This window comes from Haliotis rubra, unplaced genomic scaffold, assembly GCF_003918875.1.
Source record: "Haliotis rubra isolate DU_JTF1 unplaced genomic scaffold, ASM391887v1 Scf72, whole genome shotgun sequence".
Classification (NCBI taxonomy): Eukaryota; Metazoa; Mollusca; class Gastropoda; order Lepetellida; family Haliotidae; genus Haliotis; species Haliotis rubra.
The window spans coordinates 1,320,271-1,346,009 of record NW_025767435.1 but is presented as its reverse complement, the minus strand read 5'-3'; the positions used below and the strand labels follow the sequence as shown (position 1 = coordinate 1,346,009).

Genomic DNA, 25,739 nt, shown 5'->3' with positions numbered 1-25,739 from the left:
ACCAAGGTACTCGACCCTACCCACGTAACCCCTGTAGGTCTCACGAGTTGGTACTAGGGCTGGTATAAATCCAGACTTACACCAAGGTACTCGACCCTACCCACGTAACCCCTGTAGGTCTCACGAGTTGGTACTAGGGCTGGTACAAATCCAGACTTACTCTAAGGTACTCGACCCTACACAGGGCGTAACCCCTGTAGGTCTCACGCAAGTTGGTACTAGGGCTGGTATGAATCCAGACTTACACCAAGGTACTCGACCCTACACGTAACCCCTGTAGGTCTCGTGTGAGATGGTCCCTAGGGCTGGTATGAATCTAGACTTACTCTAAGGTAAGGTACTGGACCCTACCCACGTAACCCCTGTAGGTCTCACATGAGTTGGTACTAGGGCTGGTATGAATCCAGACTTACACCAAGGTACTCGACCCTACCCACGTAACCCCTGTAGGTCTCACCTGACTTAAACCCTGTGGGTCTCCGAGTTGGTACTAGGGCTGGTACAAATCCAGACTTACACCAAGGTACTCGACCCTACCCACGTAACCCTTGTAGGTCTCATGAGTTGGTACTAGGGCTGGTATGAATCTAGACTTACTCTAAGGTACTCGACCCTACCCACGTAACCCCTGTAGGTCTCACTGAAGTTGGTACTAGGAGTTGGTACTAGGGCTGGTGTGAATATGAATCCAGACTTATACCAAGGTACTCAACCCTACCACGTAACCCCTGTAGGTCTCACGAGTTGGTACTAGGGCTGGTGTGAATCCAGACTTATACCAAGGTACTCGACCCTACCCACGTAACCCCTGTAGGTCTCACGAGTTGGTACTAGGGCTGGTGTGAATCCAGACTTACACCAAGGTACTCGACCCTACCCACGTAACCCCTGTAGGTCTCACGAGTTGGTACTAGGGCTGGTATGAATCCAGACTTACTCTAAGGTACTCGACCCTACCCACGTAACCCCTGTAGGTCTCATGAGTTGGTACTAGGTACTAGGGCTGGTATGAATCCAGACTTACACCAAGGTACTCGACCCTACCCACGTAACCCCTGTAGGTCTCACTGAGTTGGTACTAGGGCTGGTATGAATCCAGACTTACTCCAAGGTACTCGACCCTACCCACGTAACCCCTGTAGGTCTCACAAGTTGGTACTAGGGCTGGTATGAATCCAGACTTACACCAAGGTACTCGACCCTACCCACGTAACCCCTGTAGGTCTCACGAGTTGGTACTAGGGCTGGTGTGAATCCAGACTTATACCAAGGTACTTGACCCTACCCACGTAACCCCTGTAGGTCTCACGAACTGGTACTAGGGCTGGTACAAATCCATATTCATTACTCAGGTATCTGACTTACTCTTGTGCAGCCCTGTTTGGGTAACCTGTGAATGTCTCAAGAGTTTGATTGGAAAGCCCTGACAAAAATATGAAGGTAACCTTTAATATGATATGTGTGCATACACTAAAGTTGACTGTTTTATGTTCATTCAAACAAATAGGGGCTGTGGGGTAGCCTAGTGGTTAAGGCCTTTGCTTGTCTTGCCAAAGACCAGGGTTTGATTCCCAACACTGGTACAATGTGTTAAACCCATTACTCGTGTACCCTGCCGTAATATTACTGGAATATTGTTAAAAGTGGAGTAATACTAAAGTCATTCACTCACTATAAGATCGTTATGTGGAACACGGCACTGTAGTACCAGTGTTTCACCAAAGTGGAAACGTCACATGACCTACATGGCGTTATGCTACACTCACTCACTCAATCGCTCGTGTTAGAATTGGCCTTGTCGTAAGAGGCGATTAACGTGATCGGGTAGTGAGGCTTGCTGACTTGGTTGACAGATGTTGTCATATCCCAATTGGATAGAATTAAGCTAATGATGATGATCACTGGATTGTTTGATCCAGACTCGAATATTTACAGACTGCTGAGTGCGGCGTTAAATAATAAATCACTCACTCACTTGTGGGTTAGAATTTGTCTATGCTCGTCGTAATGGTGTCAGGTGGTTAGTCTTGGTAACTTCAATAATGCCTGTCATGTGCTGATTGAGATGCACCTGACGTCAGTCACTATATTGACTGGTCAAGACTTGATTGTTACACTGTCATATGGCTGGAATATATCTAGCATGCAGCGTTAAACACAACATTAATATGAACAAAAAAATATTTCTTTTAACATGAATAAATTTATGAGTAATTCATTCAGTATGAATATTTACTAAACAAAAGACATGAGGTCAACAGAGATGGCTCACTTTTACACATCATTCAAATGACGCAGAATATTTAATTTGAATTGTGAAAAGAGACTAAGATGAACAAAAAGTAAAGTTTTTCCGGGGATGAATCACGTTTCATGAATGTACTGCAGGGTTTGTTTGGTACACTGTGTCAGCAGATACCTGCAAGGTGTTGTTTTGACAAATTGACTGCAGCACAGGAAAATCTGCGTGACAGGACATGTTGGCTCATTTAGTATAGCCGATAAGGCTAGACCAATCTGACATTTTGTGTCACAGAGTTTCTTTGTCAAAATGGCGCAAAACTGGAAGCAGACTAGTGAATATATAAAATATTTCATGGTATATTTAGGTGTTCCTGAAAAATGCGTGCATGTAACAAGTTGTAATCAAAGACTTTGCCACATGTTACAAACCTCAAGATGTGAGACCCGTGAAGATCAGGAGTAGAATAGGTCTTCTGCAACCCATGCTTGCCACAAAAGGCGACTATGCTTGTCGTAAGAGGCGACTAACGGGATCGGGTGGTCAGGCTCGCTGACTTGGTTGACACATGTCATCGGTTCCCAATTACGCAGATCGATGCTCATGCTGTTGATCACTGGATTGTCTGGTCCAGACTCGATTATGTACAAACCGCCGCCATATAGCTGGAATATTGCGGAGTGTGGCGTAAAACTAAACTCACTCACTCACTCAAGATGTGAATTAGGGATACGTATTAAGCAAGCAAATTTTAATCACATTCAAGTAATCATCTCCACAAAGATTATTAAATTAATTTAAAAATAAAAAAAGTTAAAATGTTCAATGGTCTTTTTAAAACATTTGGGGTAGACTGTGGCAGTAGACATCTTAGTAAGACATATTTTGATCTAGCCATGAAGTTGATCTGACAGAACCCAGTTGCTGTCCATGGCATCATATGTATAGTTACCTACGAGATAGAAATACTTATATATGGTCTGATCTTAGTTAATTGTTTTTAAAATCAGTGCTCATGAATGTCATTCAGGGAGATTCCAGGTTAGACTAGGTTCTACCCTGATGTACCCATTGCCCCCTGATGGTGTGGATTGTTGCTCTCGATATCAGTCACTGGATTGTCTGGTCCAGATTCAGTTATTATAGGTTGCTGTTATACAGCTGGATTGTTTAATGTGATGTCAAACAACAGACTTTTTTGTGGATTTTTTATATGAATTCTTGTCTTTACAAGGAAACTGTTTCCTGTTTAGAGAACTAACAATTACTTAGTAACTTAATACTGTTCCAATATCTGCTGTAGCCTGACAAGTTAAACAATATAAGGTTTTGACTGATATACTGCTAAAAGTAGCATCACAAAAGTGCCGTAATCATGAATAAACACTGCAATTCTTTTGCAATATGGATCAACCATTGTGATAGCACTGCTTAAGGTAAAGAAGTACTTGTCTAATCTTGCAGTGTAGAGTATTGGGTAGTATTTAACATTGTGACCAGCTGAAAAGGTCTATCTGTCAAAGATTATAAAAAATGATGTACATGATTAGTTCAATTTATTGACATTTTCTGAATGGACACATGCCTAGCTCTTCAAGCAAGGTAGAAACTTTGGAAAGTTTCCAGTGATTTGTCCATTTATGTTTGTCTTGATAATGCAGTGTGCTGTTCATGTTAAATTTTGATTTTTATAAATTGCTATGCATCAACAGTCCAATCAAACATTTCCCCCCAATTCCTGGCCCTTTGTGCCTTTCTTGGCAGTACAGTTAACATCCATCAGAAGTCAGTTGCCATGCCTACACCTATACACTGGAATGACATTTGTTGGATGCAATTTAGCAGGGCCACACAAAAAGCAGAATAACATTTTTTTCAGCATGTTGTAGAGACTGCATGAATAATGGAACAGCCATACTTTGGTTGAATGTGAAAAAATGGCAAATGTCTGTGTCGTTTTAAATCTGAACTTTTCTCTTAAACTGAGAACATGTTTTGAATTAAATTTCTATGGCTTGTATAAAAATGATATCCTTTGTTTTGATGAATTTATGTTGAAAGATAACGTTTATTTCTTCAGGCCTTTTCACCATGCCGCCTGTTTGTGCTGGCAGCCCGAGTGCCTACAAAGGTGAGTGTTGTTCACACATATTTAGATGTTTCTTAGGATGGTGCCTTGTTATGGGAGCTGTTTAACAAAGACTGAGTGTCCAGGATAGATTAGGCTCTAAGTATCATATGCTTGTCATGCTACGTCCATGATATCAAAGGAGCCAACTGCCGAGGATCGGAGCCAACTGCCGAGGATTGGGTATCTGAGGGCCCATGATATATCTGTCCATGATATCATAGGAGCCAACTACCGAGGATTGGTGTATGACTACGTCCATGATATCATAGGAGCCAACTACCGAGGATTGGGTGTCTGGGGTATGACTACGTCCATGATATCATAGGAGCCAACTAGCCGAGGATTGGGTGTCTGGGTATGACTACGTCCATGATATCATAGGAGCCAACTGCCGAGGATTGGGTGTCAACATGATATCATAGGAGCCAACTGCCGAGGATTGGGTGTCTGGGTATGACTACGTCCATGATATCATAGGAGCCAACTGCCGAGGATTGGGTGTCTGGGGTATGACTACGTCCATGATATCATAGGAGCCAACTGCCGAGGATTGGGTGTCCAGGGTATGACTACGCCCATGATATCGTCCATGATATCATAGGAGCCAACTACCGAGGATTGGGTGTCTGATATCATAGGACAACTACACGATTGGAGTGTCAGGGGTATGATTCACGTCCATGGGTATGACTATGTCGTCCATGATATCATAGGAGCCAACTGCCGAGGATTGGGTGTCTGGGGTATGACTATCGTCCCATGATATCATAGGAGCCAACTGATATCCGAGGATTGGGTGTCTGTCCATGATATGACTCGACTCCATGATATCATAGGAGCCAACTACGAGGATTGGGATCTGGGTATGACTACATCCATGTCAACTGGGTATGACTATGACGCCCATGATATCATAGGAGCCAACTACCGAGGATTGGGTGTCTGGGGTATGACTCGTCCATGATATCATAGGAGCCAACTACCGAGGATTTGTCAGGAGTGTCAAGTATGGCATGATACTGTTGATTGTGGGTCATCATCCCCTGTGATTGTAGCTCATGATATCTGTCACTGGTTTTCTTGGTCCTGATTTAATTATTGAACGCCACATTCACAGTTGGAATATTGCTTACTGGAGCCTTTAATAACATGTACTCTCTCATCTCAACAGAAATACTCTGTCTTTATTGCCTGTGGAAATTTACTGCCGTAATCAATGCTGGAATCTTGTCCTTTCAACCAGTTATCAATCTTAAATCCTTAAAATAGTTGTAGTTAAAAGGTATATATTACCTGCAGTCAAATATTTCCTCATGATTGTGCATTTTTAGATGGTTATCCTTATTCCTTTCGTCATTGCCGTGGAAACTGTTTTCATGTCTGTAGCTCCATACAGTCGAAGGGTATGGTGTCTGTTTGTTGGAATTATGAATGAACAGTCCTCAAATCACGGGTGAAGTTTCTTGCTGACTTCTTCACACCTCCTACATTTCCCCATCATCTGCCATTTTTATCTGCCTCTTTATGTCATTAGGAAACCATTAGGTTTCTCCAAAAAATATATCTTGAGTAATTTTGGCATTTCTCAATTGATTGGTTTGAAAACGGGAAGAAAGTTTTTCAAATTTAGCTAACTGTACACAGTTAAGACGAACATCCCTTTTGGCGTTAAAGAATGACAATTTATTCCCAAGTGGATGTCAATTCATGTTGTGCTACTAGCTTGAGGGTTCTCATTGGCATTATCAGTGAAACTGGAAAATTGAAGATAATTCTTTTTCAGAAATGTTTAAACATTAATTTTGAACCTCTGTATTTGTAGAACATCTAAAAGTATCCTCGAATCATATGCAGATGTCTCCTGTTACTATTATCTAAGTGAAAAGTATTGTAACACATGTAACATGAAAGCAATAACAGAATATAATCATTTAAGTATTTGTAAAGAGATTTTAGATTCTTCAATGGTACTTGTAACAAACACACACTGTTCTGGTTCTGTGTTGTTCCAAGACCCGACTTTTTTTATCACCGTGTCCTTATTCTACAAGGCTGAATAAAAGTGTTTCTTTGGGGAATAATCTCACAAGTAAGACAAGTCGTATGACTTAAGAGTTAATTTGTTTATTGACAATAAATGTAATGATGAAGGAACATTGTGTTTTTCTCACCAAAAACACCAAGTTACACAACTGGGCGATATTGAACTTAGCTCTATAATACATTGTCAGTTGGGCAGAAAACAGCATCTGCTATATATGACACTAGAAACTGAAACATATTTTTAATGGTAGTATGACTGATTCCCAGGATTTGAAGTGACACTCGATCCTCAAAATATTTTTTTCAAATTTTAGCCTTTTCGGTGTTAGTCATACTGAAATGTTTATTTGTCTTATTTTTCAGCTGGAGCAAAGTTTCCACTTCCTAGACATTCAAGCAATAGAAAGCAGGAAGCCCAACCAGGTATGTATGTTGTAGTGGTGGTCCGATTAATTGAAATAATCGAAGATTGGTCGCAGTGACTAAACGACCAAGCAATCGATCATGTTTTCTCATAATCGAATATAAACAATTCTGGAACACTTTTTGCATTAACAATATTTTTCACAAGGTTGGTTTTGTAAGTTACATTTCATAACCACTACAAGCTTGTTCCAAGTCATGATTGAATTTATCTTAAAGACTCAAGGAATTTTATGTTCCTAACATACTAGTTAAGTAGTAATCCTTTCAAGATGTGAAATTTGCCACCAAAATAAACCCCCAAAGAACTACATGTTTTTTTCATTATGTTTTTTTTTTCATTAACAAAAAACAACAACAACAAAACAGGAAAATTTCATAAATGACGCTAACCAATTATTTTTCGATGATTGATCTGTTGTAATGAAGCAATCATCAATTATGAGGTTTTAACCAATTCCCAACACTAGTATGTTGTCAAGTGAATGTTTCTGGGATCAATGTCTACTATCTATATTCTGGAATTTTTGTTTAGACTGTTATAATAGCAAGGTTTTACATAGACTTTTTAAAATGGGAGTCATTGTGACTCACTCTAGATGCTGCTTTGGAGTTATTTTGTAAAGATGTGAGTCGTGAACATATTTCGTTAATAATTTTAAATATATCAAGGGCTGTGAAAGCATACTTTGTGATATTGTCCTCTGTTGTAAGTAATCAGATGTGGTTCATTATTATTGTATTCTTTGGGGGTTGGATTAAGGTACACATATGTGAAAAAAATATTGCGTCAGCTTTGACACATATGAACATATTTTGGGGTTATTATACTAAATTGTTGAGTCAAGTACGCAGGAATTACTCGCTATGTAAAACCATGTAATAGGTATTAGTACGTTTCATTGCCAATCTTTGCCTGGTACCAAAACACAAGTCTTAATATTCACAGATTTTATTGAGTTTGTGATGTAACCCTTTCCTACTCAGGGCCAAATGGGTGTTAATTTTTCGGTCACTCTTGGTACAATTTCTCTGTATGCAATATTAGGTTAAACAACCCAAATCTGTCAGGTTTTGTTTTTGTTTGTGTTATAATATGCACGGTATCAACTTATTCTATGATGTCTGAACAAAAATAACTAATATCTAGACTTTCACCTTTTATTATCTAGCCATAGTCATATCAGATAATGAAATGAATAGGCATTGGTACACGTGGACTGAATAGGGAATTGGATTGCCTGAAATGGGCATCAAATGGGTTGATTGAAGGATTGGGTGGCTGATGCAGGACATCAGATGACCTGAAGTAGATCACAGCTGTTCTCAAACGGGTTTGACTGACTGACTGAGTATAGTTTTACGCCGCTTTTAGCAATATTCCAGCAGTATCACGGTGGGGGACACCAGAAATGCAAACAGGTCTAGATAACCGGTATAACGATTTGTTCATTCCTGGATGTAGAGCTGCTGTAGCTCGTAACTACAGCATGATACATTACCGGAACTATGATACATTACCGGAACTATGATACATTACCGGAACTATGATACATTACCGGAAATATGTTACCAAATATAGGAGGACAATAGGACGTATAATCAGGGATCATTTTGAACCTTTTGATTAAAGATTCCTCTTTAGGTACCTGAAACCATAAAAATATTTTATTATCAATTGAATTATCAAATTATACATTTGTTGACTTCAGAATATAGTTAGCTACATGCATACGCATATATGGCTTTCTGTGCATGAAATAAATGAGAAAATTCCTTGATTTGATTATTTGATCCTTAAATCTTCTAAAGTTTGAGGGACTCACCAAAATTTCAAAAGGACTCATTACTTTTCAACAGAAAGAGTCCCAGGACTAACAAACTAAAAATTGTAGATTTATCACTGCCTCACGCTTGTCCCATACAAGCATTGAAATATGAAATGGCTTATTCAGAACAACATCAGGGGATGTTATGGCACATATTAATCCTAAATGGAGCAATACCGGGGACCTTTATCATGTTTATATTTCACTGATGACTCTGGAAGTAAAAACCACATGCTGATCCATTTCCATAGTCAGATATGGATAAAGAAAAATGTATGTACTTACATTCTATATCGTATCCTTCTATATCAGGTATACGTGGACACATATTCATTTTAACATTTAAAATAAGAAACTTAAATATGATATAAAATATCACTAGACATAATGATTTGCTATTTAAATTATATCTCCCTTTCTACTAGGCACTGCTATCATATGCAGAGAGTAAGATAACATAAATAAAGCGTCAGAGAGCATTCAGGTGTACATGTTTCTTCCAAAATCTACAGGTGATTTGATTATAACATATCCAGTAAAATACATTAATCACAACTTAACTTGCAATGATCGGGAGAATTATATGTGAAACTGTTACTTTAACCGTTAGTAGTGTATTCCAATAGTGCGTTAGTTTGATGAATATATTTACAATAATCTGGTGCATAGTGCTTCGGTAGAGCTGATCATTATTGTGTATTCTTTACAGATGGAAATATTTGACAAACTGCAACAAATGTTACATTCACTGAATCAGAGTATGACCTTTATGATAAGTGTATCCATTCTCTGTCAAAAGTTCATTTCACAGCATCATAGCATTAATCTGATCTTAGTTGCTGGAAATGGCAGTGAGTTTGTCTACTGCAGGCAACTTCATTCAACTTTCACTCAATTTATTGTAAACAATATTAAATGAAATAATGAATATAAGTAATGAAATAGACTAAAAACACAAGTCGGATATATACAATTTATGATCAGGCAGTGAAATCACATGGTTATATTGCTTATTTAGATTCAGGTTTGTTGACATGGTATTTCCGATGTTACCTGTCCATAGCAATGACTTTGTATTTATATACATGGAATGTTCTAGTAACAGTTAAGTTTCTCCGATTGCATGTTGCCCATGAAGATCTGGGCTAGAATTGGTCTTGGGTAACCCATGCTTGTCATAAGAGGCGACTACCGGGATCGGGTTGGTTGACACATGTTATTGTATCCCAACTGTGTATATCGATGCTCATGATGTTGATCACTGGATTGTCTGGTCCAGACTTGATTATTTATAGACCGCCGCCATATAGCTGGAATATTGCTGAGTGTGGCTTAAAACAACAAACCAACTAACAATTGATGTGATGTCCACCTCTGTAGCGTGGCATGCAATCAGCTCACTTGCTACTGATAGCGAATTGTCAAGTAAGCTGAAGAACTTAAAATAAGCATTGCCATCAGACAACAAATGGTTCAGGAAAAACTGGATGTATTCAATGCCTCAGATGTCATTTAAAAAAATTTCAATGGGTTGGTGCTCCTTACTGCCCCCCAATATCTTTTTGTTGGTTGGATCTCTATTGAGGCTGCTGTTCTTGGGCACAGGGCCCACTCCGATCAAACTCCATGCGGTTAGGCCCCTCTTCAGGTAAGTTGCAAAATGATCTCTGTGTCATTGTAGCTTCTGTTTTGCAGATGACGTTGACGGTGGAGGGGAAAGGTTACACGTTTGTTACTCTGGAACCAGACACGGAGGAGATAGATCACATGGTCACACACGTTGGGAAGTCGCTCAAGCAGATCTTCCCTTCATTTCCATTAGAGTAAGTACACACGGGATTGGCCATGTTGTCATTTCGCCTGATTGGCTTACAATGGGAAGGTGGATGGCCATCAAGAGTATTGATTGTTTCCTGGAAACATTACTCAACTGTGATATAACTTTGAATATATATTATCCCCCGCAACGCGTTTTGCGGGGGTATTAAAATGGACTCCGTGCGTGCGTGCGTCGTCCGTCCGTCCGTGCACTTTTGTCTTTTCCGGAGCTGAACTCTAAGGCCGTTCACTATTTCTTCACCAAACTTGGCACATACATAGATCTGGTGGTGTACTGGTGCCTTTTGATTGTTTTGGAATTCTGAATAAAATATTTTTGGCGTTTCCGTGGCAACAAGTTTGACTTAGCCTGAAATTGGTGGTTGTGCTCTTTTCCGGAGCGGGGCGGTGGGGTAGCCTAGTGGTTAAGGCGTTGGCTCGTGACGCCGAAGACCCGGGTTCGATTCCCCACATGGGCACAATGTGTTAAGCCCATTTCTGGTGTCCCGAACTTCCACCATTGGTCTTGATATTGCTTGAATATTGCTAAAAGCGGAACTCAAACTAAACTCAGTCAGTCAGTCTTTTCCGAGCTGAACTCTAAAACTGAATCCCTATTTCTTCAAGGCGAACTTGGCACATAGATGGTGGTCTGGTGGTGTACTTCACCAAACTTGGCACAATAGATGGGTCTGGTGGTGTACTGGTGCCTTTTGGTAGGTTTCGAATTCTGAATAAAATATTTTTGGCGTTTCCATGGCAACAAGTTTAACATAGACTGAAATTGGTGATAGTGCTCCTTTCTGGAGCAGAACTTTAAAAACCTTTCAATACTCTCCTTCCACTTTTCTATATACACACCTAAATATTTAACTCGTAGACATAATCATGAAGAGTATTTTGCCATTGCAGGGGATATTGATGACTTTGTCTTCTTGTTGACATTTTGATGATTTATGATTTATTGCGAGTCATTTTTAATGTTGAACGTATAACGTTATGCACAAGCACATAAACCCAATTCATGTACACTTATGTCGTTCAGATATCAGGCTGTATTTTCTTCGCTCACACTTTCCGTAAAGATGCCACATTAAAATATTTGTAGCACAGTTCTTTGATCGGTGCGTGATAAAAAGCGGACAAATTTACTGTTTTTAGCGCATAACAAACTTTGGACAACATTTAGCAGTGTCTATTTCTCAAACCGCCAAGGCAGTTGCACTTATATTTATACCAACGGATAGGAAATTTAATATTCTACATTTCTGTGTAATTTTATAGCCGTACGTAGATCCAGGACCACGTGAGCGCAATTCTCGCACAACGTTCACTTTTCAAACCGTATGAAAATGTGCACCTGAAAAAAAACTCGGCATCAAGGGGGTTAAAGGTTGAGTTTTATGTTCCCCAGAAATGCTTTCAACCCTATTGTATTTTTCACTATTAATTATTTTGACTTATTATGCTATTTCCTTGATCGTCAGCTTCCCTATAACAATGAAAGTCATATCACTTCTTGTCTCGTGTCTGTCAATGAACATTTCAGTTGCCACATGCAGTTGTGCGAGAATTTTGTTATGCTAGATTACAATACAGAGAGCTGTGCAGGAACTTCTGGGGGGAGTCCACTCCACATTACAGCATTATGTCACACCAAGGGGAAATTTATCCAGTCCTGCACTGAAAATAGAGAGAAAAATACTGATCACACTGTCAAATGTTATGAGTAAAAACAATGATGACAGTAATGTTGGAACTAATAACAATAATGCATCTTCCAAAAACATACAAAACACAATTTTATTGTGACACAGAGAATAGCATCCACTCTCGCAATAATTTAATATTACATACATTATATGGTCACAGGTGTCGTGATTTTTACACATTTTTCAAGCTGCATTTCATAATCAATACTAATTATCCCCCGCAACGCGTTTTGCGGGGGGTATTAAAATGGACTCCGTCCGTGCACATTTGTCTTTTCCGGAGCAGAACTCTAAAACGGTTCACTTTTTCTTCACCAAACTTGGCACATAGATAGATCTGGTGGTGTACTGGTGCCTTTTGATTGTTTTGGAATTCTGAATAAAATATTTTTGGCGTTTCCGTGGCAACAAGTTTGACTTAGCCTGAAATTGGTGGTTGTGCTCTTTTCCGGAGCGGGGCGGTGGGGTAGCCTAGTGGTTAAGGCGTTGGCTCGTGACGCCGAAGACCCGGGTTCGATTCCCCACATGGGCACAATGTGTTAAGCCCATTTCTGGTGTCCCCCGCCGTGATATTGCTTGAATATTGCTAAAAGCGGCGTCAAACTAAACTCAGTCAGTCAGTCTTTTCCGGAGCTGAACTCTAAAACCGTTCCCTATTTCTTCACCGAACTTGGCACATAGATTGGTCTGGTGGTGTACTGGTGCCTTTTGGTAGGTTTCGAATTCTGAATAAAATATTTTTGGCGTTTCCATGGCAACAAGTTTAACATAGACTGAAATTGGTGATAGTGCTCCTTTCTGGAGCAGAACTTTAAAAACCTTTCAATACTCTCCTTCCACTTTTCTATATACACACCTAAATATTTAACTCGTAGACATAATCATGAAGAGTATTTTGCCATTGCAGGGGATATTGATGACTTTGTCTTCTTGTTGACATTTTGATGATTTATGATTTATTGCGAGTCATTTTTAATGTTGAACGTATAACGTTATGCACAAGCACATAAACCCAATTCATGTACACTTATGTCGTTCAGATATCAGGCTGTATTTTCTTCGCTCACACTTTCCGTAAAGATGCCACATTAAAATATTTGTAGCACAGTTCTTTGATCGGTGCGTGATAAAAAGCGGACAAATTTACTGTTTTTAGCGCATAACAAACTTTGGACAACATTTAGCAGTGTCTATTTCTCAAACCGCCAAGGCAGTTGCACTTATATTTATACCAACGGATAGGAAATTTAATATTCTACATTTCTGTGTAATTTTATAGCCGTCATCGTAGATCCAGGACCACTTGAAAGCTAATTCTGCGCTACGCGTTTCACTTTTCAAACCGTATGAAAATGTGCACCTGAAAAAACTTCGGCATCAAGGGGTTAAAGGTTGAGTTTTATGTTCCCAGAAATGCTTTCAACCCTATTGTATTTTTTTCACTATTAATTATTTTGACTTATTATGCTATTTCCTTGATCGTCAGCTTCCCTATAACAATGAAAGTCATATCACTTCTTGTCTCGTGTCTGTCAATGAACATTTCAGTTGCCACATGCAGTTGTGCGAGAATTTTGTTATGCTAGATTACAATACAGAGAGCTGTGCAGGAACTTCTGGGGGGAGTCCACTCCACATTACAGCATTATGTCACACCAAGGGGAAATTTATCCAGTCCTGCACTGAAAATAGAGAGAAAAATACTGATCACACTGTCAAATGTTATGAGTAAAAACAATGATGACAGTAATGTTGGAACTAATAACAATAATGCATCTTCCAAAAACATACAAAACACAATTTTATTGTGACACAGAGAATAGCATCCACTCTCGCAATAATTTAATATTACATACATTATATGGTCACAGGTGTCGTGATTTTTACACATTTTTCAAGCTGCATTTCATAATCAATACTAATTATCCCCCGCAACGCGTTTTGCGGGGGGTATTAAAATGGACTCCGTCCGTGCACATTTGTCTTTTCCGGAGCAGAACTCTAAAACGGTTCACTTTTTCTTCACCAAACTTGGCACATAGATAGATCTGGTGGTGTTCTGGTGCCTTTTGGTAGTTTTGGAATTCTGAATAAAATATTTTTGGCATTTCCATGGCAACAAGTTTGACTTAGCCTGAAATTGGTGATAGTGCCCCTTTCTGGAGCAGAACTTTAAAAACCTTTCAATACTCTCCTTCCACTTTTCTATATACACACCTAAATATTTGACATACTCATAACTCGTAGACATATTCATGAAGAGTATTTTGCTATTGCAGGGGATATTGATGACTTTGTCTTCTTGTTCATATTAGTTTACATGGTGAAAGTCGGTGGGGTAGCCTAGTGATTTAACCGTTTGCTCACCACGCCAAAGACCTGGGTATGATTCCACACATGGGTACTTTGTGTGAAGCCTATTTCTGGTGTCCCCCACCATGATGTTGCTGGAATATTGCTAAAAGCAGTGTAAAACCAAACTCACTCACTCACTCACATGGTGGAGAATTTTCGATTCAGATGTTTTCATGATGGCTGTGGCAGTGTAGGAAAGATAGTCCGTCCCAACGTCCGAGACGGGTGAATTTTGTGGAGGACGGGTTAAAAAAATATGTAGTCTGTCCTCATGTCGGGTCAACTTTAGCAAACCAGTGACATACAGTGTATATATAATGTTTATAACCTTTTTGAATATTTACTGCTGAAGGTGTTTTATTTATATTTGGAGGACAGGCTAGATTTTGGCAGGACTGGTAAAAAATTTGACCTGCCAGTCCTGTGGACAGGCTAGATTTTCTACATCTTTCCTACACTGGCTATGGCAAGAATTTTGTGAAGACTGCTTTTAGATGTTACTCGCAATCAGAGAAAAATGGGTAATAGAAATATAGATTAAAAACAAGCAAAAAGAATTGAATAACAACCTCCTAATTGTAAACTTATTATTTTGGGAGTTTAAGGAGAATGATGTTTATACAAGAACAAAACAATTTGTAATAAATTTTAGTCTACAGAAACATAAAATGTCATTTGGAAACACACTCTCTGGATTAGCAGCAATGTTCTCTTTTACAGACGGTTAATAGTCAAACTAGAAGTGACACCTCCTGAAAGGTTGAAAACAATGTACGACATGATCAAAGAAATTGAAGGCAAAGAAGTGGGACCGTGTGGAGGCTATGCATCGATGTATGCCTGTATGTGTGACTACCATTCCTTACCCTACAGGGAGGAAGTGGCGTGGGTAAGTGTTATATTGAGTCTATAGTCCATGTACACCTGCATGTGTGACTACCACTCCTTACCCTACAGGGAGGAAGTGGCGTGGGTAAGTGTTATATTGTTCTATAGTCCATGTACACCTGCATGTGTGACTACCACTCCTTACCCTACAGGGAGGAAGTGGCGTGGGTAAGTGTTATATTGAGTCTATGGTCCATGTACACCTGCATATGTGACTACCATTCCGTACCCTACAGGGAGGAAGTGGCGTGGGTAAGTGTTATATTGTTCTATAGTCCATGTACACCTGCATGTGGCTACCATTCCTTACCCTACAGGGAGGAAGTGGCGTGGGTAAGTGTTACATTGAGTCTGTGGTCCATGTACACCTGCATGTGTGGCTACCATTCCTTACCCTACAGGGAGGAAGTGGCGTGGGTAAGTGTTATATTGTTCTATAGTCCATGTACACCTGCATGTGTGACTACCATTCCGTACCCTACAGGGAGGAAGTGGCATGGGTAAGTGTTACATTGAGTCTGTGGTCCATGTACACCTGCATGTGTGGCTACCATTCCTTACCCTACAGGGAGGAAGTGGCGTGGGTAAGTGTTATATTGAGTCTATGGTCCATGTACACCTGCATATGTGACTACCATTCCGTACCCTACAGGGAGGAAGTGGCGTGGGTAAGTGTTATATTGTTCTATAGTCCATGTACACCTGTATGTGTGACTACCACTCCTTACCCTACAGGGAGGAAGTGGCGTGGGTAAGTGGTCCTATTTTTTATGGACACTAGCAGTACAAGCACACAGACTTTATTATTCACTCAAACCTTTTCATTCAATTATGTAAAATAAATACATGATTAAGGTATTATTTATTTATGTTTCAGGATGTAGATACCATATACCTATCTCAGGACTCCAGGGAGCTGTGCTTGCGAGATTTTGACCATTTAAATGGAAAGTAAGTCAGTTTGACTTTTGCACTTTCTGAAGAATACCCCCTAGAAATAATGAATAGTGTCATTGAGGACATGATTCAACTGTATGATATTCCACAGGACATTACTCATTAATAATCACTTAATGAATAAGGCTGCCATGACATAGCTTAAACATGCTGACTGCGAAACAAACAAATCCTGTGAAAGTTTCTGTAGCGTGAGGTCCAGAATCTACAGAGTTGTCTCCCCTGGTCTGATAATGGACACAGATCTCTGAGTCTCCCTTGGCCTTGTTTTGCAGCATCATATCCTATCATATCCCTTCTGGAGGATGAAGTAGTAAATGTCTGCTGTCCTCCAATATCATCTGTCATGCTGGGATATAACTGAAATACTGAACACATGGTCAGACAAGTAAACTTACCCACTTTGGTGGACACAGATCCGTAATTCATGGTCTTATCTGATATATTTGGTCGAACTGATGTGGATATTTTTGTGTTTCAGGGACCTGGTGCCAATCATATCGGCTCTCGAGCATAATTGCTGGTTTACTAAATTAAATGCAAACAATGTCAAACTGGTAAGTAGAACATTTCACAAGTAATATCTCAATAATTTTCTCCATAGAATCTACATCACTTCATAATGCAGTTTTTAGCCACAGAGTTGTATCGGGGCACGATTTCATGTTTTTTTTCACCAATTGCTCCAGGTGCAACCAAGTGAATCAATCAGATTGCACCATCAAAATATTGTTACCTACACGCAGTGCAACTTGACAATTAACAGCTTGCCCGGATTTTTAGGGGAGCGTAAGCAACTCTGGCATTTTACACACCACACTCATTTATGACCCTGTTTGGTCATTAGTTTTGTGAGCAAAACAAATGCTAATGGTTTATTCTTCTGCCTTATTTTAGCCATTGGTTTTAAGTGAAGTAATCATATTCTTGTTCTGTTTTACTGTCTTTTTCGTTAGATTTGTCAGTCTGTGTAAAATGGTTATATTGCTGTTGCAGACATCCGAAGCTGCCAATGAGATTTTACAAGTGATGAAGCGTAATTCTGTGATAGAGGAATTGGGACTCTGCAATACAGGAATCAAAATGTAAGTTACTAATCCTCCCTTGGTGTGGTGGGCTGAGTGGTTGAAGTGTTTGATGGTCATGCTGAAGGCATGGGTTCAATCCCAAACATGGGTACAGTGTGTGAAGCCCTTTTGAGGCCCTGCCTTTATATGTGATGTTGCTAGGATTTATAGAATGAAGATTTGTTTTAGTAGGAGGCAGTCTGGATACAGGTTTGGGTGACTTTTGACAGAACATTTCGGGCTGACATCCAGGGGGAGTAATCCAGTGGGTAAAGGAGTAGCTTGTTATGCCGATGGCAGGGCTTTGTAGATACAAAGTGTGGAACCTATTTCTAGTATCCCAGCTGTCATACCTGTGAAGATCTGGGTTAGAATTGGTCTTCAGTAACCCATGCTTGTTGTAACAGGTGACTAACGAGATCAGGTGGTCAGGCTCACTGACTTGGTTGACACATGTAATTGTATCCCAAATGCTTAGATTGATGTTCATGCTGTTGATCACTGGATTGTCTGGTCCTGACTCGATTATTTACAGACTGCCGCCATATAGCTTGAATATTGCTGAGTGTGGCGTAAAACAACAAACCAAACCAAACCTAGCTGTCATGTTTCTGAAGTGGCGTATGACACACTAGCACCCACACGATGCTGACATGTCATAATGCTCATAGTAACACCCACTTGAGAGTTCACCCTATCTCACCCTTTACAACTGGTCGGCAAATTGATTCCTGATACTTTCATTCTGACAGTCATTGTGTATCTACGTTTATGCAACAGAAATACCTGAGATAGTAAAAATTGTTTATTTGTATAACTTTGTCTGATTTCAGAGATTTTATACAGAAACTGTCAACTGCCTTATTGTCTAACAGTGGTACCCAGCTGTGTCGAGTCGACCTGTCAAATAACTTCCTAGAAGATAGAGGTACATTCTTATTATTTCATGAACAGCGAGGAGAGGTCTATGGATATACAGGCATCCCTCGCCATAACGCGGGTCTTGGGGTCCATGGATGACCCCCCGCGTTATTAGACACCCGCGTTATAAGTAACGATTAGATAACGCGGAACAAAGGCCAAGTAAAATCGTATTTTCCATGGACATAACAAAACTGCTATTTCGTGTATTGTGCCCAGTCAAAACTATATCGTATTGTTGGAGGTGAAAAAAAACAAAACTTTGTAAATAAAAAAAAGATGTATGTACATGAAACTTGCAATCAAACATCACAAGACATGATAATTCAATTGTTGTTCCTGTCACGCTACCTGTTATTCAACTAAGCCTGAAATAGCAATCAGCTGAGCACACATCGATGTTTTGGTCCAATGTACCGGTGAATCATTTAAAAACGATCCGAAAATATAACATCCAAGAATTTCTATTCCATTATCAGAATAATTGATATATCAAGCAGTTATTCTAACAGAGATCTTATATATTGCTATCGTATAAGTATAATGCATGTTTTCTACGAACATATTTAACATAATGATAAGCATTGCTAAGCACTTTGGGTTACCTGGCTGGATACATTTTATGTAGGAGACAGTTTGACAAGTCACCGCTGACTTCCCGCGGTACGTGCCACTTTGATTGTAAAAACAAAATGTTGGCAATTAATTGTCAAATATGACTTCAACGAGTCAATAACGCGGGTCTTGGGGTCAATGGATGACAAGGCTGTAATCTGTTCGTGATTGCTGAGAAAAATGTGAAATTGGTGCTCTCGCAGTAGGCGCGAAAAACGGACCCTCACGAATGTGGTAAGCGGGTGTTGTATGGAATGAGGTAATGCCATTTTTCTCCGTTGTTATTGTAAACAGTTTTAATGAATGAAAATGGGATTGAATTTAATCAAATAAAATGTGTTTTCTGACATCATACATTCTCGGATGGCGGTGTATACCCGTGCAATTACGCGGTGTGTTGCATCATAGCAAACGTTGTAAGTACTCGGCTGATAATCATGTCTTTATGATACAGTTATTATGATGTTTCGCTGTTCATCAATTATTATTGAAAAAGACGCTGCATGTTTTAAGCATCTGAAAAAACATGGATATATATGATAAACACTGTTAATTGCAATCCGCACTGAATTTCACTAGTTTACTACGTGATTAACCAGAGCTCAAGAGCGGATTTGTTGATGTGCTATTTTTGATGACGTGAATATGTGTGATCACTGGGCAACTTTTTTTATGGGAGCCACGGATTACCCCGCGGTTTAACCGAATCCGCGGTATTGCTAAGAGCGTTATTGCGAGGGATGACTGTGCAACTTCTCTAGTATAATATGAGTGATGTTTCGGTGTAGCTACTAACACCGATATCAAGCAAGAGATCAGTTGCTTGATAACGGTGATAGTAGATACACCGAAACATCACTCATATTATATTACAGAAGTTGAATATCCATGGAACTCTCCTCGTTCATCACACCAACTTCTAGATGCCACTCAAAGAAGTTAACTTGTTTCATCTCTGTTAGTCTTAGATGTCCTGAATCTGTCTGTATCCTCACCAACAGTGGGGTAGCCTAGTGGTTAAAGCGTTTTCTCGTTATGCCGAAGACCCGGGTTCGATTCCCCTTGCTGGTACAATGTGTGAATCCCATTTCTGGTGTTCCCTGCCATGATATTGCTTGAATATTGCTAATAGCGGCGTAAAACCATACTTGCACTAGCACTCACCAACGGTGGACATTCGGGTCTCAAGCAACATTAGCTAATAGGATATTTGTCATGAGAGGCGACTTACAAGATAGGTCGGGCAGGCTTGGTGACTTTGATTTGTCCTCACTGTGTAGATCGATGCTCATGATGTCAGTCACTGGTCAGGTGGTTGGAATATACCTGAATGCGATGTTAAACAACAAACAAAGATATCATATTCCCACAACTTCCATGTCACGTATCAGTTACTTAGTCACACATGAGTGAAGTTTGTTTCCATGGTTATCTATAGTGTTATGTTATTTACACGGGATCATAGAGAATGGATGTACATGGGATAACTCAGGAATGTAACATTGTAACTATGGAATTCAGTTTCTTCTGAACCGTGGGAACATGGGTGGTGCAGTAGGTTCATGTGGGTTTCAGTCACAAACTACATGCCTTGGTGGGTTTCATTCCCAGACTTGCACTGAAAAATATCCTCTATCAGCCAGCACCCTTTTCAAACTGTTGATGGCTGTCTGGTTTGTCTCCCAGAGTGATATTATTGAAATATTGTTGAAATTAGCAATAAACCCTAGACACTCGCTTACAGACCTGGTGAAAAAATATATGTTGCCTTGTTTAATTTTGATGCAAATGTGTTAGAAAGACTTTTGAAAATATTACATATAATTTAAGTATCAAATGAAAAAATCAGCTTACCTTCTCTTGTTCGTGTCTGAGAATAATTTGATGAGGAAAGTTATGGGATATACAAACTGGCAAAAGGTATAATGATATCTGTATGAGCCAATAGTGAGGCCAGCTTATGACGAACTCTTGCTCCAGGTGTGCATCACCTGATGGGCTCGTTAAGTAACCAGGCCAAGGGGCTGGTGTACCTGGATGTCTCCAAGACAGGGATGACAACGAAAGGCCTTAACAGGATAGCTGATACGATGGGGGGAAGTGCCTGTATCCCAAACACCCTCCGGACCCTCAAGCTGGCTGAGAATGGACAAAAGGGAGAAGATCTAACGGTAAGAATGGAGCACCTTGTGACATCAGGGTATTTTGAATTTTCATCTTGTCTTAAAGTTAATATATGACATGAGGGCTTGTCCATTACCTGTGAGTTTTAGCTCACCTGATTGTGATGACCCCTTAATTTGTTTAAGTACTTCTGATTGACCCATACTTTTCATACTACCCCCCACATCACAGGGACAGATGAAAATATTATCAATTCTTTAACTATTAAGAAAATGAGACTAGCAATTATTAAAACTCAACACACCATATTGATCAGTCTTAATTCTGCAATTCAATGCAAGTTGTCAGGAACCATGACTATTTGTTTGTTTTTTTTGTTTTCAGCAAGTTTTCAACTTTCTGGCCCATCCGAATGGCCTGACTCACCTTGATCTATCCCACACCGACTGTACCCTTGATATGGTAGGTGCTGGGTGAGTGAGTGTGTTGGGTTTCGTGTCACTTTGAACAGTATAACTGTTATATCACAGCATCTCTGCCTGATATGTGAAGAAAGCCAGTAGCCCAGTGTACTTTGGTGGAACCAACAAGCATGGTTATGGAGTTGATATAATTTGGGGTGAATCTTTGATTTGAAGCTGTGCTTTGATCTTGAAATGCCTAAGGGATTCAACACAGTGAAACAACTTCATTGTTCCACCAGGGACCTCAGTATGTTGTTAATCTTGGAACATGGTTCAAGCCTATGTGTATAATTGAGATTTAACTGGAGTTACCTCCCATACGTTTCAGTCACAGTGGATTAACAGGAATCATGCTTGTGGATAGGTCATCTCTGTTGGTTGTTGTGTGTGTTCATACGTCATGTTCTGTTAGAAACACTCGACATAAAATCTTTATTTAAAACCTGATTGGGATTGACATATTTTGACGTGGTGATGAGTTGATCAGCTGGATATTTATCATGAATTACTGTGAAAAAGTTAATGTTTTGTGATGATTATCAACAGAATAGCATGGTATCAGGAGCCATCAAGTAGTGTTGGGAATTGGTTAAAATCTCATAATTGATGATTGGTTCATTACAACCGATCAATCAATCGAAAATAATTGGTTAGTGTCATTTATGAAATTTTCCTGTTTGCACAAAAACATAAAGAAAAAAATTGTAGTTCTTTGGTTGTTTTTTCCACAAATTACACATCTTTAAAGGATGACTAGTATGTTAGGAACATAAATTTCTTGGGGTCTTTAAGATAAATTCAATAATGACTTGGACCGAGCTTGTAGTGCTCATGAAATGTAACAGACAAAACCAACCTTGTGAAAAAAATTGTTAATGCAAAAAGTGTTCCAGAATTGTTTGTATTCGATTATGAGAAAACATGATCGATTGCTTGGTCGTTTAGTCACTGCGACCAATCTTCGATTATTTCAATTAATCGGACCACCACTACCATCAAGTGATCGTAGATTCTGAAAGCTTAAATAAAACATTATCAATCTTTCAGTTTTTTAACTAGCTCCAATCAAAATATCTCAAACCAGAAGTTGTATTAATTTGATGCAAGTTGTATTACTGGTTATTTGTATAAAAATAACCCAACATCCATATTCTGAGAACAGAATTTTCTTTAGGACCTATTTAACAATCACATACTCCAAATATGTTTGATGGTTTTTGGTGTTTCTTGTGGTTGGCCAGCACTCATCAGTGGTGTTTGAACCACTGTGAAGTTTTCTGTCACTGGTCTGTGTGTTACAATTAACAAACTTCTCTAAATGTACATTTATCTGGGGATCACAAAACAGCAAATGTCATGTTTTCCCATAACTGTTGATTCGTTTGTATTCCAGTTGTTCGGAGCCCTGCAGCGAGGATGCTGCACGAGTTTGATCTACCTGAATGTCTCTCACGTGACCTTCACCCACAAGAAGATGAAGGATGTCCAGGTTCCGACCAGCCTCAAGCAGTTCTTTGCTACAGCGTGTATGCTGGAGCACGTCAACCTGTCCAGTACAAAACTTCCCCCAGAAGCAGTCAAGTGAGTTGATATCGGCCAGGTTCCGCATCTCACTGAGTTGGATGATCCCATCCCTTGCAATGAAAATAAAAAACAGTTGTGACTATTGGACTGTCGGTTTATAAAAATGTTGTGTAAGGTCCGAGGAAATGGTGTCGATCTTGTGTCGAATTAACAGCATTACTTTAAGCACAGGATGGAAATGAAAATTACATGACTTATTGGGACTGCGAGGCAAACAAACTATGTGGATGATTTGTCACTAATGAAGCCATTTTGTGTGGGGATTGTCAATGTACTGTATATCTCTCCTCTTTATGTTCTTTTGTTTATACGAGGAGCCTTCTTTACTGAATCTGCAGTAAACATCAGTAAATATCAGTGTATTTCAACCTTCACCAGCTTGATTGTCAGCAGTTCAGATATTGATCAATTGGCAAAGTGTCATCCTGCCATCCATGTCTCTGGATGCATGCTGATGTTCAGCTTCCTTATGGCATCCATTAAGTACACCTTTTCACTTCACTTCAATTCACAATATTTTCATGTTTCATTTAATTGTTATTTCTCTCTGCTATTTGAGAATGTTGCGTTTTGATTTTCAGAGAGTTGCTGCTTGGAATATCCTGTAATAGACACATACACAACCTTCACCTTGACCTCAGCAGCAATGACCTTCAAGGGCAGGGAACACATAACATTGCGGGTTGCATCAGTGAGATTAAAAACCTCGCCAGTCTGGACATCAGCAACAATGGTGAGCTACAGGCAGGAGAATAAAATACCACCCCTTGTCATATAGACTTCAACATTTTTGGGGTTGAAATGAGAGCCTAGAAATATAGCCTGGAAATGAGAGTACTGTAATAATTGCTGGGAGTCAGCTTCAGTTTGTGCCTGCCACGAATAGCTGCAAAATGGCTGATGTGGCGTAAAACATTTTCACTCACTCACTCACTCAGTTTGTGCCTGGCGGAAAGCAACATCCAGCCAATTTAAACACTGGCCATTTAATTACAGCTAAGTCTCTAATGAGATCTGAGTCTCCAGAAAGTGCAACGTTTCCAAGAAGTGCCAGATTTTCTTTAAGCTGGCTGAAGATTAAGTGCTATAGTAGTCTGTGCAAGTTTACCACCGTTGTATCATCACATAAGTTATGACATAAGAGATACAATTTACATGTTGTTTTCCATGGGTGATATTAGTGTGAAATCCATGGTTGTGATGTGATTTCAGGGTTTGATTCCGACCTCAAGTTGCTGTTACCAGATATAGCCAAATGTCAGTCACTGAGGCACCTGGCAATAGGACGAAACTTCCAGGGAGTCAAACCAAAGTAAGTTGAAGTTGATTTGATGAATGTTGTGCTCTGTATGATTTGGGTGACCTCCATGGTCTTTGGACCACTTTCATGGCCTAGTGGATCGCTTCCATGGTCCAGTGTACCAGCTACACGGTCTAGTGGATAGAACATATGCTCAGTGACCACTTCCTTGGTCTAGTAAATGGAGGGTCTGCCGAAGAGCAGATGGTTGGATGGTACTTGTTGTTTACCTGCCTGGCACTTGACATCAGGGAGATAACACCTCACCACACGTTTCATTTGATTGTGGGCTTGATGAACTTGGGTAGATCTGAGATGTGTGCAGATGTCTTTGGTTGCCTTTGTACCCTCCCCTTCTCAAAATTCTATAATCACCTGTGAATGAAGACCTGTGGTGCCTGTGATCATGACTATCTGCAAATTTATCCAACAGTTACAGTGTTTGACCTAGCTGATAGTGTGTCATCATCTTCGTACATCATTGTGTTTGCGGGGCGGTGGGGTAGCCTAGTGGTTAAAGCGTTGGCTCGTCACGCCGAAGACCCTGGTTCGAATCCTCACATGGGTACAATGTGTGCAGCCCATTTCTGGTGTCCCCCCGCCGTGATGTTGCTGGAATATTGCTAAAAGCAGCGTAAAACCAAAACTCAGTTAGTCATTGCGTTTGCTGGTAACCACTGACTGGTCCACACTTTCTGTAGCCATTGTGACTATAAGCTACTATATACGGTAACACTGCAGCATGCAGCATCATTAGCTCACTCACAGAGGTTGTCCCAGTTGTCTTATTTGAAATACTTACTGCATGTCAGTGATTAGAGATGACAATATTTATATCTTGCTGTTGTATGAAATGCCTCACGTCTTGTTCATCCCCAGGAACATGTTGTCAGTCCTTGACCCTGTGGTGCAGCTTATTCAAGAAGAGGAAAGTGTGAGTAGAGCAGACGCTTACATTACTTCATTGCTTTTTTTGTGGACTATTTTTTCTTATTTTTAAGAGTAATCAAAATTAATTGGTCTTGCTATTCTTCAGATTGTTATTTCATTCTCCGTCTATCAAGGCTATTTCAACACTTAAGAATGTGGAACATGGTATCTGTGAATTCCTGTAAAACCATATGTCTAAATCTTCAGTCTCATCTCAAGTTGGCTATGAAAGACCAACAATCAGTAGTGACCTATTATTTTAGTCAGCTTCTGATTGGTTTGCTGTTGTCTTATGTTAACATGGCTACATGCTCACCTCCTGCATGCAAAATACTC

At 39.8% G+C, this 25,739-nt stretch overlaps 1 protein-coding gene across 1 annotated transcript in view; it reads left to right on the top strand.

The window, feature by feature from the left end:
• The window catches only part of LOC124259349 (F-actin-uncapping protein LRRC16A-like), a 106,399-nt gene that overhangs the window by 32,212 nt on the left and 48,448 nt on the right, over positions 1-25,739 (top strand). The window contains 14 exon segments of the mRNA XM_046693472.1: positions 4,323-4,373; positions 6,780-6,839; positions 10,364-10,491; positions 15,274-15,442; positions 16,319-16,392; positions 16,880-16,955; positions 17,395-17,483; positions 18,299-18,393; positions 20,982-21,172; positions 21,510-21,587; positions 22,983-23,170; positions 23,755-23,906; positions 24,386-24,485; positions 25,353-25,407. Coding sequence (XP_046549428.1) covers positions 4,323-4,373; positions 6,780-6,839; positions 10,364-10,491; positions 15,274-15,442; positions 16,319-16,392; positions 16,880-16,955; positions 17,395-17,483; positions 18,299-18,393; positions 20,982-21,172; positions 21,510-21,587; positions 22,983-23,170; positions 23,755-23,906; positions 24,386-24,485; positions 25,353-25,407 — 1,506 coding nt within the window.